General features: G+C 44.3%; 1 protein-coding gene across 2 annotated transcripts; it reads left to right on the forward strand.

Annotated features, from left to right (window-relative positions):
• Positions 1 to 963: 963 nt before the first annotated feature.
• plcd1b (phospholipase C, delta 1b) lies at positions 964 to 14,463 on the forward strand. 2 transcript variants are annotated; one of them, XM_012868402.3, is made up of 15 exons: positions 964 to 1,212; positions 3,692 to 3,850; positions 5,585 to 5,813; positions 6,005 to 6,134; positions 7,934 to 8,162; positions 8,938 to 9,139; positions 11,189 to 11,333; positions 11,425 to 11,577; positions 11,683 to 11,838; positions 11,915 to 12,068; positions 12,445 to 12,561; positions 12,671 to 12,849; positions 12,932 to 13,064; positions 13,354 to 13,503; positions 13,988 to 14,463. In XM_012868402.3, the coding sequence occupies exons 1-15, from the start codon at positions 1,155 to 1,157 to the stop codon at positions 14,077 to 14,079; spliced, it is 2,286 nt and encodes a 761-aa protein (XP_012723856.2). In that variant the 5' UTR covers positions 964 to 1,154; the 3' UTR covers positions 14,080 to 14,463. The 2 variants fall into 2 exon arrangements, with proteins under 2 accessions (XP_012723856.2, XP_012723855.2); XM_012868401.3 differs by lacking the exon at positions 964 to 1,212 and adding an exon at positions 2,819 to 2,976.
• Positions 14,464 to 14,977: the final 514 nt, after the last annotated feature.

A 14,977-nucleotide genomic window follows, 5' to 3' on the forward strand; every position in this document is an offset into this window, starting at 1 on the left:
AAAACATATTATCCTACTCTCGGCCCGCTGACCGGCAGAGAGCAGCAACGGGTCACTCTGGCACTTCTTCTGGCATTCTATTTAAATTTGTGTTAAAATCTCTGTTCCCATTTGTTCTGGTAACTGGCCCATATCTAATAAGAGACAAATTCTGCATTTAGCATTCATGCATGTGTCCTAAACTTTTTTTTTTTTTTTTTTTTTGTGGGGGGGAGTGGGTGCTTGTTGAGTACTGTCCGGAAGCTCTCCCCCCGATGCTGCATTAAAGCTCACTCATGGTGGTGCTGACGGTGCGCCGAGGGTAAGCCAGGCCTGAAAGGGAAGTGCTGAGAGCCACAGGAGCCTCTGCACACCGCTGATTGCTCTACTATTATCCTGCCAAGGCATAGCTTCTGGCAAAATAGGAAGTAGAGACTTGATCTGTCCCATTCAATATCACACACATCCCCAAAAACACACTTTCAACTCTGCGGGCTGGCCGTTAGCCAATTCTACTTAGAACTATAATAACTATAGTAACTCCGCCATTCAGCCTCTCTGGTCATGTTTACTTTCTGTCCAAAGGTGGGGCAGGTGTTCATGTCAAATACACCATCCCTACTTTCAGGGCTCGGGATATTCGTTTTCACTGTATCTTCAAGGTTATGGGTGGTTCTCTCCCCGCTATTCATTCTTTTCTTTTTTCTTTTCTTTTTTTGTAAAGTGGCCTCTGGAGACCATCTCAGGTTGTTTTGTTCACATAAAAGAGATTATGAAAAGAAAATGGCTTTTCTTTCTAAGCAGGCTCACAAAGAAGGACGGGGCAAACAAAAACTGAAACATAATGCTTTGCAACAAGGTCATTTTAACCTAGTCATTGCATGATGGCACAGGCCAGCGTGAGGTGTTCCCAGTCCTGTTGTGACATCAGCAGCCAACTTGAATGACAGGCTTGTCAAACCGGTGTTGAAAGCCCGGAGCAGTGCCCCGTGTTCAGATTGCATCCCATCAAGCCACTTGAGCGGCAGCGCTTTTGGACGAGCTCCTCCCGATTTGCAGAGATTTGCCTCTTTCTATCCACGGAGCACACACACACACACAAAAAAAACTATATTCTACTCATGAAACGGTGAAGAGAATAAGGAAAAAAATACTGCTGAAAAAAAAAAACACCAATGAGAAGAAAAACAAAAGCAGGGATGGAAACGAACGGGATCGAGAGGAAACCAACAGGTAAGAATCCTATATTCGGTTGTTTTTATTTTTATCAGTTTTGCTAGTTGTAGGTTTTGTTGGTTGAGGCTTGCATCTCTTGGGTGTAGCCTCGACGGCTTCCATAACTCTGCAGCGGGGATTATTAACCTGATAATAATAGACGCAGTGTGCATTTAAATTAAAGCCTTACTGTTTCTGCACAAACCGTGAATATGTTTGGCTGCTTACTCTAAACATTGTGTAGCCTACCTTTGCGGCAACCACGGTACATTTCAAGATCAGTTTCAGCCTAAAGGTGTGGCCCCTTCATGCGCACCTTGTTACCTACACAAACACGGGTGTTGCCAAACCAAAACAGCGCTTTGTCCTCTGGTTAGACAAGTGATCCGCGGTCGATAAAGCGATAAACAAAAACCCCTCCGTGCATATTTCTTTGCGTATTTGTAATCTTAAAACAACGAGTAAAACTATAATGGCATTGTTAAACCAGAGCACGCAAAGTACCACAATGGAACCACGAGATGGCGCCAACGAACTGGAAATTGACCAGAAGACCATGCTTTTCTGCACAAAGTTTCTTTTTCCTGCTCACATGCGTAAAAGTTAGTCATGAGGGTGTCGTAACACCCAACTTCTCCCTCTGCCATATGTTCGTCATTTTATAATAGTTACCTGGCGGCTGGGGCTTTGAACCGCCCTTGGGCTGTCCTAAAGCATGCAGACCACATGATGTCGCTCCCCTGCGTTCCAATAGATGGCGCTATGAGGACTCCATAGCGTTTGATTCAGGGACTTTCATTTTTTGCCATTCCTTTTTATTTGCAATATAATATTGATGGTTGGTATATCTCAAATAAACGCTACTGGCATAGTGGCGTAGCTACGTATCTGAATATCTCCATTTTGTGTTTGAATTGTTTAAACGGGAAGAAATAGATTATCAGCAAAAAGCAGAACCAGAACAAATAGGACATCTCCCAGTTTCGCAGTTTAAAACTCGACTTGGCTGTGACGTCATTTTAATCTAGATTTTTGATCACTGACATTTAACCTGTGTTTACCACAGGTAGGATATTACTTTTCTAAGATATTTTAGACATACCAAATATTAACCTCCAAATATTCTTCTAATCTTAGAAAAAAAAATCAGATTTTAAGTGATATATAATTTGCTAATATCTAGTTGTATCCTTTCCAGTTGTTGTAACGGCTTGCATGTGCGATCGTTTGTGTCTAGCCCGTGCTAATTGCAGCAAAGGGACGCTTAATTATTAACAAGTAAAGTAAAGCTAAATATTAAAGTCTTTTTCTCTCAACTGCACCCTGGCTAATTTGTAACATGTCACCAACGGTTGTTTTCTAAAGATACTGTAATCATATGTGCCACCCTGCTTATTTTTCCCTATTAATTTAATTTCTGGAGAATTAAAGGACAAAAAACAAAACAAAAATAAAAAAAAAACTCTAACTTGTAGTTCGCGGTGCGTTTAGCGGGTTTAAGTAGGTCATCCATGCTGTCAGCTGACTGTCTACTAGGGAAGTCCTGAGAAAGCTGAAGCTCACTCTGTGGTTAGTTGGTACACGCCCATTACGCACACGCACGCACACACTGGGCTCTGTCTCTCTCGCTGCGTCTTGACAACACATTCCCGACGCCTCTCAGCTCAGCAACCCGGAGCAACATGTCATGCGTGCGGAGGCAGCCGAAACTTAGCAAATCTGAGGAGTTACTCCAGCATGCTTCCAGCCAGAAGGCGATACAGACCAATGCAAAACTCCTAGGTATGTTGCACCGCGACCAGATGAGCTAAGCGTTGTGGCAGGGGATGAGCGCAGGAGTTATCCAAGGATGGCACGCTTTGGTGTCCCGTTGTAAGGCCATGGTTAATGTATAGGATCTCGACTCTTCAGCAGCGGCTTCAATCCCGTCTGGTTGTTCTGAGCGTCCTTCCAGTTTCTGAAATAGTTTTCTGACTTTGAGACGACTGCAGGAAGGTGGGGTAGGGGGTGGGTGGCAGAGATGGGCTGACTGCGTTTGGTTCAAACTGGGATTCCCTCCTGAAAAGTGCTGCTCATGTCTTCTGTATAAGAGGCACAGCCTGGCTCATATCAGGTTCTCACAGAAGGGTAAACCCTGAGTAAAAAAATGCTATGGGTTTATGGTGTTAGCGTAAAGGCAATAAAAAGTGATCCCAGGTTATCGGACACAGGACTAATCTAAAATATGTCAAATAGAAAAGCAAAAATGATTCCCACTGCTGCTAAAATGCTATCATATATTGATTATTTGCAATTACAGTTATCTTCAACATTAAGTCTGTTTTTTTTTTTTTTTGGAATTATATTAGAGCAAATGTTTGTATTTTTGAATCCATAAGTTGTAAAACCTTAGTATATACCTTGATCCTAGTAACCAGTCCATGCCTAGTTTTCAGCCACTCACATTCCCTCATTGTTTCCAAATATTTATAGGCATATATATTTTTTTTATCCTTAGGTATGGAGGGTGATCCGGACCTCCAGTTCCTCTTGCAAGGTGGAGACCTCCTCAAGGTCCTGTCCCCATCCTGGAAGAAGACCCGTTTCCTAAAACTCCAGGATGACTGTAAGACCATGTGGCGGGAATCCAAGAAAACCTTCAAGTCCAGCCAGACCTGTGAGTCCCGTCGCGGTCACGTGTCGCCTGGGTGTCTGAGCAGCAGACCTCATGGAAGCGCACGTCTCACCAAGATTCACACTCTTACCTTACTTTTGATTATTCACTACTTAGCATTATCAAACAGATTGACATTTTCAAACGCTGACGCGCCCAGAACCATAACTGATAACGTTTTGGTTCAGGCTGTCATTTAGACGAGCGGACAACTGATCACAAAGTTGTAAAACTAATGTTTGCTAACTTGGTATTATCACTAACGATTGGGTTGTTCATGATATCGGTTCAGTGGTTGTGTTTGAAGAGATGGCTGTAGTAGGGCGGTGTGGGTGGGGGTGGAGGGGGAGCTAAAATAGTCCCTGTTATATTTCTACTTTAATGGCATCCATAAAGTGTTCATGCGGTCACAGGCTGATAAGTGTAGCTGGGTGACATCATTACTGGTGTCTCCTTGACGACTAGGTTGCAGAAAACAATTGTGCGACCGCTAGTAGCAGCAAGCTGCTCATCAATGCTGGACGACATTAAGATGGGAAAGAGGGAGACGGACAGCTGCAACACTTTTTGCATTTGACTCCATTGCTCCGAGATGGTTTGGATTAATCAAACCAAACAATTTTCTTCAAACAATAAAAGTAAGTTTGTCCGTTAATAGCCAAAACCATTTAAAGCTTAATAAAAAAGCATATTTTTCACAATTTGCATCTGAGTGCACAGAATCAGATGTCGCAACTGGGCCCGGGGACAGTTGCGACATTGTTTGGGGATTGTTGCAACATGTTACACATACAGTCAAATTCACTATTAATAATTATCATATATTGTATGATTTTTTTTAATATTTTGTAATAACATTGCAGTGTTATTTATCAACTGTGATGACAATTATATATTTGCCTAGAAGAGTGGGCCTTATGTGGACATGTCGATGTTTCAAATTGAGAGTACAGCAGGCTTTTAGTGTCAGTGGGAATGGACCAACTTGTGAGCCATTTAACTTTTATGTTGTCAACTGTTGGTACATGCATTTGGTATTATTATTTTTATTATTATTATTATTACTATTATTGTTATTATTATATTTGTTTTTATATAATTAGACCGTTCACTGTATCCTCCTCAGCCATAGACAGGGTTGCACGTACGCACGCACACACAGATAAACCACCTGTCCCTTCTCTAACCTGATGAACTGTATTATATTCAAGTAAAAACTAATGCAAAGATGTTAAAAATAATTATTATGTGGTCTGTTTTATATTCAGTCCTATCAGGCATGATACAACCTCGTGTACTTGCTAAACTAGGTGATCTTAATACATTCTAGCTATGTTAGCTAAACGAAAACGTATCACTTGTTTAAACCAAATAGGTTTGAGTTAAATAGGAAAACAGTGACAACACTATAACAAAGCTCAAGCAAAAAAAAATACTTTCATACCATTAACCCCCCCCCCCCCCCCCCCCCCCCCCATCCACCAATAAATCCTGGAAGAGCTATTGAATCTGCTTGCTTTTTTTCTGCAAAGGGGCTGTGCATGCAACTGAGCATGTGCAGTATGGGTGTCATCACTCTAGCTTGTTTCTGATTGGAGAAAAGCAACATGTTGTAGCTTTCCTCTGTTGCTACCGTTCCCGGTCTCCGTTCCCTGTATGGTTGTTTGCAGGACTTAAACTATTGATTATGTAAACTGATAAATGATTAAATATCTGGCCTCTTTCTACTGCCTTTAGTTCCAGTCGACAGCATCTCTGCGGTTCGACTCGGCCGCCAGTCCGAGGGCTTGAAGAAGAACACAGAAGAGCATGTTGAGGGTCGCTGCTTCACCATCCTGTTTAAGGGTCGCCGCAAGAACCTGGACCTCATGGCTAGCTCGGAGGAGGAGGCCGGGCGATGGGTGAGGAGCCTGGAAAAACTCATCTCCAACCTGAACAACCTCAGCCATCAGCAGAAGACCGAACAGTATCCTTCCACAAACACATGAGCTCCTATCCAGAATAAAACTTCCTCAAACAGATATCTGCACTTTATTGGGCCATTTGTCCACGTCCCGTCCTCTGCAGCCTGTAAATCAAGGCCTTGTGATAAGGGCAAACCAGTGAGACAATGGCTGCAAACGCTCTGTTTATTCTCCTTACATGCAAACTTCCCAGCTGGATCTTCAGCTGCCTGAGAAAAGCAGACAAGAACAAAGACAACAAACTGACTCAGTCAGAGCTGCAGAGCTTCCTGCGGCTGATCAACGTCGAGTTGGATGATGACTACGCAGAGATGCTCTTCAAGGTGAAGAGGCCTCTTGATGCTTGCTGGGATGTATATATGTGATTTAAACCTTAATACTCATTCATTAATTTTTTTTTAGGAGAGCAGATTAAAAGAAAAGATTAAAATAACTGGGCCTGAGTCAGGACTAATGCTGTTTTTCAGCACGATCCTGCTCAGCAGAACATAAAAAACCACAAACGTACATGGCCACCATAACACCAGGTAGCGCAGGACAACACGGTCATACAGATGCCCTCAGTTGATAGACGCTGCATTAAGGAGAGATTTTTGCATTTAGAAAGTTGTGGGTTCGATTCCGTGTCCTTCCTTGGCCATGTGAAGATGCGCCGCGTACAAAGCACTTAACTCCAGGTTGTGTGCTGATCTACGTATTGGTGCGTTATAGTGTGCATTTGTGAGCACATGCGAATCTATATGGCTCCAGTATGATCGGGCTTTGAGTGGCCAGAGCAAAGTGCTACATTAGTTTATTTAAATTACTTCTTTTTGCAGAATGCATTTCGGCAACAAAAAACAAAACTTAACATGAAAAGTAAAACAGTTGATGTCATCAGACTGCATGAAAGGCTAACTCTGAGAATGGAAGATGGTAAGAGGAAGTGTATTTCTAACACATTGGGTTTTTTTTTTCGTACGTTTGACTTTTAATGTGTTTATTTTGGATTTTATGTAATAGACCAACACAAAGTAGCAAATCTGGGTGAAGTGGAAGGAAGACGACCCACGGTTTAGTTAGAACAAAGGTCTGAAATGTGGGGAATGCATTTTTATTCATCTCCACTGGAAACATTTTGCATGTAGGTCAGAAGGTTTAGACTTTGTCTCATCCAACCAGAACACTTTCTTTTTCCATTGCTTACTGTCGTGGATAAAAGGCTTTCTTCCTGCAGCTCCTCCATAAAATGTCAGGTTTGGTGCAGGACCCACCTGAGCTGTGGAACCCTGCAGCTCCCCCAGAGTTACCACGGGCCTTGTTACTGCTTCACTGTTAATTTAAGTGGCATGTTTTGGTAGGTTTACTCTGGATTTTATGTAGGGATATCATAGTAAAATGGCTGAATATAAAAGCTCACAACCTTGTCACACGTTCATCCACTTCCCAATTATGCACTACCCTGTCTTGGTCTATGATAGAAAATCCCAATAAAACACTGTGGGGTTTGTGGTTGTAATGTGACAAAATGTGGAAAAGGTCAAATGTTTTGAATGCTTTCGCAAGGCACTCTGTGTGTGGCAGAAAAAAAATTATAGAAGGGTTTGAAAACAACATGCCTTAAGGAAGTTGTGGGGGAGGGATCATCACCAACTGCAAATGGAGTTTGTGGTCAGATAAAAAGGTCTTCCTGCTCCTTATGGAAGAAACAGATAATGCATGTTGTGGTTATCAAACATTTTTCCCAGCAGCTAGTCCAGAGGCCAGACTCGTAAAGGGGAAAGGGGCCGCACAAGCATCTTTCGCATAGCTCATTTACACTTGAAAACAGTATGACTAAAATGTTGGTGGAATTTACCGACCAACATCTTTTCCCAGCAAGATGTTGCTAAGCATTTTGTAGCTGTGAAAAAATTCACCATTCATTGAAGTGACAAAACTTTAAATATTCCTGGGTTCTTTCAGTGGAACAAGTCGATGTAAAAGAATCACTAAAGCTTCAATTTCCTTGGCAAAGGTTTTTGTACAATGCAGCTTGCAAAGGAAGAACACTTCAAATTAAACTTTGGGGTACCGTGTAATTTTTTATAATTCAGGAGTTATGTTCTGGTCTGACCTGCACGTTGTATTCCAACAATGACAGAAATGTGACAAGTCAAATACTGGATACCTCGCCGGATCGGAGATTACACATTTTTACGATCTGTTGACCCACCGGGAGGAGATCGACGTCATCTACGGGGAGTATGCCACGACCACGGGCTTCATGAGCACCAAGAACCTGGTGGACTTCCTGATGAAGGAGCAGACAGAGAAAGCAACCCTAGCGGATGCCAAGAGGATCATTGAGAAGTACGAGCCAGATGAACATGGTCAGTACCATAAAACTGTGAAACTCTGGCAACTCTTTCTAACCAAATATGATCCCAGTAAATCCCAAGGTTTCCAAGTACAGTACCTCCATAATGAGAAACCTTTAGTTTGTTCACTCTAAAGACAGGTTTAGATGGAGGAGGGAGGAAAATGCTCTTGTATATGGATCCTGCATGTTGGGTTAAAGGATTTATTTTGCCCTCCATTTTTACTTGGAAAATGAAATTCCCAAGTTCTAGTTTGGAAAATTAGACAGAATGGTATGGTTAAATCTAGGGCTGGACAATAATTAAATTACAATATATATCGATTTAATAGACGTATATCGATGATAGAACAAAAGGGTGAATAAAAAATTCAATAGAATAAGTTTTCCTTTCTTTTGCATTCTAGCCTATCATGTAGGTTAATATTACATCACTACATCCTCCCAACCAATCACAAACACAGACCCAGGAACACCCCACCCCCCAAGCTCTGCCTCTTGAAAGAATTCAAAGAGCATGCAAACTTTTTCATTTTTTAAATACTTGTAATTTTGGCTAAGCAACAGCATAAAATGGCCAGGGCTGCACTTAAAATATATGTTTTGAATTTGTTGATAATTATCGATCAATATGCTTTTTTTTTTTCCATATCGTCCAGCCCTAGTTAAATCACAGATCCACGTGGGACAGTTGGAGCTGTGTTTGGTTGCTTGGGTCATATAGTTTATTTTATCTATGTATTTATGATATCATAAATACATTTATGGTTGCTATTGTTCCCGTTTAGCCAAGGCGAAACACCTGTTGTCCAAAGATGGCTTCCTCATGTACCTCCACAATCCAGAGGCCTCGGTTGCCAATCCGGATCACACAGAGGTGTACCAGGACATGCAGCAACCCCTCAACCACTACTTCATCTCCTCCTCGCACAACACCTACCTCATGGAGGATCAGCTCAAAGGGCCCAGCAGCACAGAGGCCTACATCAGGTACCAAACTCAGGCCTCAGTCTACAGTGTGCTGAATGCTTCTGATTAAAATCGGTGCCGTCCGCAGATGTTTATCCAGCTTTTGCACCTATTTATCTCTATGTGCTCGTGGGAGGAGGGAGGGACGATAGGAGGGGAATGCTTGAAGTAGGTTTTTGCAGAAAATCCTGAAAAGTTTAAAACAAAATCCAAAGAAGAAGGAAATCTTTTATAGACCAAGGTTTTATGGACCTCGGGCCAATTTCTAAAAATAAAAATCACTGGTTTTCAGCCCTGTTGAATCAATAATCTGAAGAGCCCCTTTTTGTAGTAATCATAGCTGCAAGTGTTTTGCAGTCTTTACCGGCTTTGCACAATTATAGACCAATGCTTTTCCCATTCTTCTTGGTAAAAAGAAATCTAGCGCAGATTATGCAGAGAACTTCAACTGGAACTTATGCAATCAGGGTGAGGTGCAGTGTTGAACCCCTTCACAAATAACCAAAACATCCCGGCGCAGAATGGGGAGTTGAAATTGACCCATAAATATCACTCCCCTGAGAGAGAGAGAGAAATCCTCAGGAGAGAAAAACTAATCGCTATGAGAGTTGATATGGGATTGCGTAACAAATGTGGACCAAAAGCAAAGACAGCAGCTTGGTTGTCTGCAGGTGAACGCGGAGTGGTGACATCACGTGAGCCTCCACTGTCTACTCGATCTGAGAAATATGAAGAAGATAAAATGCTTAGGATGGTGGCCACTGACTTTGCTTTTCTCTAAAGCACGTATAATCCTTTCGGACAGTATATGGATAAGGATGTGACACACAGCTGATGCTCCCACCCCCCACCCCCCATTCCCGTCCCAGCGCAGGTAAAGGCTGCACATTGTAAGCCCCGCCCCTTTGATTCCAATCCCTGCTACATGATCTGAAATCTCTCTTGGGCCGTAAAGCCGGGCGTACACTGTACGAGTTTTCCCCCTTTTCGGGCCGATTCTTCAGTCGTGCGAGCCGAATTTCAGCTTGGTCGTAGAGGGGGGGAGGAGGTGGGACTGGCTTCTCACGACTACCTCCCGATCAGGAATCGGACGATCGTGAAAATCAAACATGTTTGAAATTCAGTCGGCTGTCGTGAGGTTTTTGTGAGCGCATCCTGCTGTTCAAGCAGAGCTACGAGGGGGCGCCCTCCCCTCCTCTCCGTCCCCGCCAGCGGAGGGAGGGAAGCGGGCATCCCTGAAGCAACCTCCGGCCGGTGTTGGGGAGGGCGAGCCGTCCGGTCCGCGCAACGCGCTGGCCGCCTGTTTCGGCACTCCTCCGCGGTCCGCCGCCTGTTTTCGGCACTCCTCCGCTCGCGGGGGGGGGGGGGGGGCGGGCGACCGCCGGTGCGTCTCGTCCCTCCTCTCTCCCCTCCGTTCCCCCGACGCCCGGTGCCTCCTGCGGGCCTCGCCAGAGCTGGGCTCGAACCCCTGCTCTGGGTCCCTGTCACCTACCGTCGCTCGCCTGCCTCTGCCACCACAGCGAGCGGTCCCAGAGGGGACACGACGTACAGTGTGAGCAGTCCGGTCGCGTCCGAGCGTCGCGCTGCACAGATCGTGAGCGGTGAACTTTTTAAACCCCGCGGTTCCGTCGCACAGTTTGAGATGTATATAAGTACCACGACTGAAAAACTCGTACAGTGTACGCCCGGCTTAATATGATATCAAGGGAAGAAGTCATCTGTGATGCAGCGGGTATGTGGCTGCATGTTTATTGCAGGACCTTGATCTAAAAGGGCCTTTAGTTTTCTGCCACATGTATCATTTCACACCAGAAAGTTCACTTTACCCATCATGTGACCGGGGCACCTTCACATCTTCCCCCTTCACAGCTTGTGGCAAGCTGCAAACAGGACTTATGACTTTCTTCTTGCCACTCTTGCTACTGTGGACCTTTTATAGACTCTTCTCTCGTTAAAGCAGATAAATGAAGTCTATGGTTTCAATGTGACACACTGTGGAAAGGTTCCAAGGGTAGGAATACATGCCAGGTACTGTATCGGGTTTCTAAAGATGGCTGTTATCTCCCCCAGAGCTCTGCAGAAGGGCTGCCGCTGTGTGGAGCTGGACTGCTGGGATGGATCAGACAACGAGCCAGTGATCTACCATGGCTACACCCTGACCTCAAAGATCCTCTTCAAAGACGTGATCAAAGCCATCAAGGAGTATGCCTTCAAGGTGTGTTTGGCTGTAATCCTACGTAGCATCTCTTATACCCTCAACCTGCTACCTGTAACACTTTTTTTTTCTTTTTTGGTTCTCCCCCAAGACATCTGATTACCCAGTAATTCTCTCCTTGGAGAACCACTGCAGCGTGGAGCAGCAGTCTGTCATGGCCAAGCACATGAGCTCCATCCTGGGGAGCGCACTCGTCACCACTCCCCTGGGCGAGGGCATGCCCACAAACTTCCCATCGCCTGAGGTTGGTACCAGCTCAGCTTCTTTAGGCTTAAAGCTGTGATGGGAGAACGTTTGAGTTGCACAGTGTTGTAATCACGTGCGTGTGGGCGCTCGTGCTCTTCTTCAGGAGCTGAAAGGGAAGTTCCTGATTAAGGGAAAGAGGTTAAACAAGCTGGAGGCCAGCTTCGCTGACGCTGACGCAGAGGCTGAGAACACTGACGTGACTGAAGAAGAAGAGTCAGGGGATGAGGCTGAGGAGGAACAAGAGGAGAAGAAGAGCAAGGTGGGGGTTACGTCGGTGGTACGCTCGAAAACCAGCCTTTTGGCAGATGTTTAATTCTTTAACTTTGTTGGTAAAGAAAAAGCTGAAGCTAGCCAAGGAGCTGTCCGACATGGTGATCTACTGTAAGAGCGTCCACTTCCATGGCTTCGAAGATGCTAGGAAAAATCTGGGCTTTTACGAGATGTCGTCGTTCAAAGAGGGAAAAGCCATGAATCTGGCAGAGGAGTCAGGTAAAGACACTGTGTTGAGCATTTGACTTTTTTATTGTGCTTAGTGTCCCATACAGAGCTATTCATGCCCCCTTTAAACTTTTTTCACATTTTGTCTTGTTAGACACACAAACTGCAAGCTAGCCCTGCACCCCATCCTCAACCAAGCATTTAAACAGTGAAAATAGGGCGGTGACTGCATCACGCTGTGGGCATTGTTCTTTTTCTTTTAGCAGAAATGGGGATTTTGGTCAAACTTGATGGGAAGGTCCAATAGAGTTAAATTCAGGACATTCCTGGATGAAAACCTTTTAGAAACTGCAAAAGGGTGCAAGGGGTTAGGGAAACTGTAAATGACTCATTGGACCCAATATTTTTTCTTTTTTCTTGCCTGCAGCAAACGCCTACATCCGCCATAACGTGGAGAAACTGAGCCGCATTTATCCTGCAGGCTCAAGGACCGACTCTTCAAACTACAACCCAGTGCCACTGTGGAACGCAGGCTGCCAAATTGGTACAAAAGCAGTTTCTGCAGACACCGTTAGGAAACACGGAGGGAAGACGGGCCCGTCTTTTACACTGTTCACATTTCTTACATCCTCCGCCTTTCACGTCTGTTTCAGTCGCCTTAAACTTCCAGACACACTGCACAGAGATGGACATAAACCAGGGTAGATTCCTGGTCAACGGCAAGAGCGGCTACATTCTCAAACCCGCCTACATGAGGGACGGCGCCACCGAGTTTGACCCGGTCACCCTGACCCGAGGAGAATGGCTGCAGCACAAGACCCTTCATATCATGGTGAGTTCAAGAGCAGCAGGAAACAAACGTCGTGTTTGCGAGAGAACCAGTTCAGCCTTAAGCTGTTTGCGCCCGTCACCAGATCATATCGGCCCAGCAGCTCCCCAAAGTCAACAAGAAGAAGTCCTCCGTCGTGGACCCGTTTGTTAAAGTGCAGATCTATGGCGTGTCGGCTGATGTCGCAGAGAAAGAGACCAATCACATTGGGAACAATGGTACGTGTCTACTTTTTTTTTTTACGCTGTCCTATCCAGACAGCTTACGGGGAGCAGGCGTTTACCAAACCGATCTTCTGGATTTATTTCAGCCTCGTATAAACTGTTTTAAATATTTATAATAACCCTAGCGACAACAGGCAGTGACTTTAAGGCGGAAAACTCACAGCCGTTGTCACGACTCATGATCATCAAACGCCTCCCCCTGATGAGCTCCACACCAGAAACGATGCCCGATGTCAGTGAGGCGTAGCGCTGCTCACGGCACACTTCTGCTCTTGTTTTTAAGGTTTTAACCCATCTTGGAATGAGAACTTCCAGTTCGACGTGTACGTGCCAGATCTGGCGCTGGTTCGCTTTCTCATAATGGACCACGACTCGACGTCCGACGACGAGTTCGTCGGACAGTTCACGCTTCCGTTCAACAGCTTAAAAATGGGTACGTTTGGGTCCGTTTCTGACTCCTCACGAGGGGCCGGCGCCCCTTAGAGCCGCTCCGATGTAGTGAAGACATCTTTGTCACGTCACAGACACAAACTCTGTATTCCAGCGTGACGGAGCACACAAAGTAGTGCATGATTGTGAGGAAGGAAAATGGGAAGAAATACGCTTTTCTCAAAAAATTTTCACGATTTTGATTTGAAAACAAAAATTGACAACGAGGTACATTTTCTGTTCAAATCGTGCACTACTTTGAGTTGGTCCATCACACAAGATCCTGACAAAATACACCAGAGTTTGGGGTTGTAATGCGACAAAGCTGGAGACACTTCTTCTCTGTTGGTGAGGGAACAGAAAAAGGAACTGTTCCCCTTAATGAGGGAAGGAACACAGATCTTATTTCAGACGCTACACAAACAGCTCTTCTCATTGCTGGCTTTATGATCTCTGACCATATCTGCTTCATGACCCCACCCACACAGGATACAGACATGTGCCTCTGCTCAACAAGAATGGAGACCTCCTCCCCTCAGCTGGACTCTTTATACACGTCATGATCCTGGATGCCGAGTGAAAGACCAGACTGTCTCCCCCCCGTCTGCAAACCTGGACCTCGTTCACACGTTTTTATTGTTTTTATTGTTTGTTTTCCTTCCAGGGGACAATTAACTTATACATTTTATTCCAGTAGTTTAAAAACCAAATTGCATAAGTAATATGATCACAGATTCACTATCAATCACATTGCAGAAACAATAATAATCTCAAATTCTGGTTGGAATATTTTAGACTTTTTATCAAAGGATTATTTTTTAGTCAATTAAAAGAAACAAGCCTCTATAACAATAACTATATGCTACGTTTTCACCAATTAGTTTAGCCCCTAATAATGATTTAGTTTTCATGTAACATGATCTGACTTGCTTTTTCTAACAGTAAACACTTTTAAAGTGTGAAACGCTGTGTGTTGTTATTGTGTCGTACTGGACTGTCCAGCTGTGTGAAAGGGGCGAATCCAGCAGCTCAGCACTGACGAGCTTCAGGAAAGCCACACAAGACGAGAGGTTCCTTATGTCTTTCCACGGAATAGGCCCACTGCCAAGTGAACTTTGGCTCGACACACCTTTGGTACACACTCAGTCGAGGAAGTGCTACAGTAGTATGGAGAACTCAAAAGCACCCTACGTGAATTTTCTTTAAGATAAATCTATCTCAACAAGGCATTTATTAAGAAGGGAAAATTTTTCCTGCGTCAGTTTAAAGAAAGAGCAAGGCCGAGCTTTAATACTGCAACACCTTGTTTAATGAATCATGAGGTTATGTAACCAGATCTTCCTGCAGAGAGCCATCACCCTTTTAACCTTAGGTCAGTTATTCACAGCAGCAAATAAAGTCAGCATTAATTGAAGTTAATTTATTCAGTAGCACAATTATTTCTACGCCTGCTGTCATACTCAACACCCTCTTAGCGG

This window comes from Fundulus heteroclitus, chromosome 6 (assembly GCF_011125445.2).
Source record: "Fundulus heteroclitus isolate FHET01 chromosome 6, MU-UCD_Fhet_4.1, whole genome shotgun sequence".
In the NCBI taxonomy this organism is placed as follows: domain Eukaryota; kingdom Metazoa; phylum Chordata; class Actinopteri; order Cyprinodontiformes; family Fundulidae; genus Fundulus; species Fundulus heteroclitus.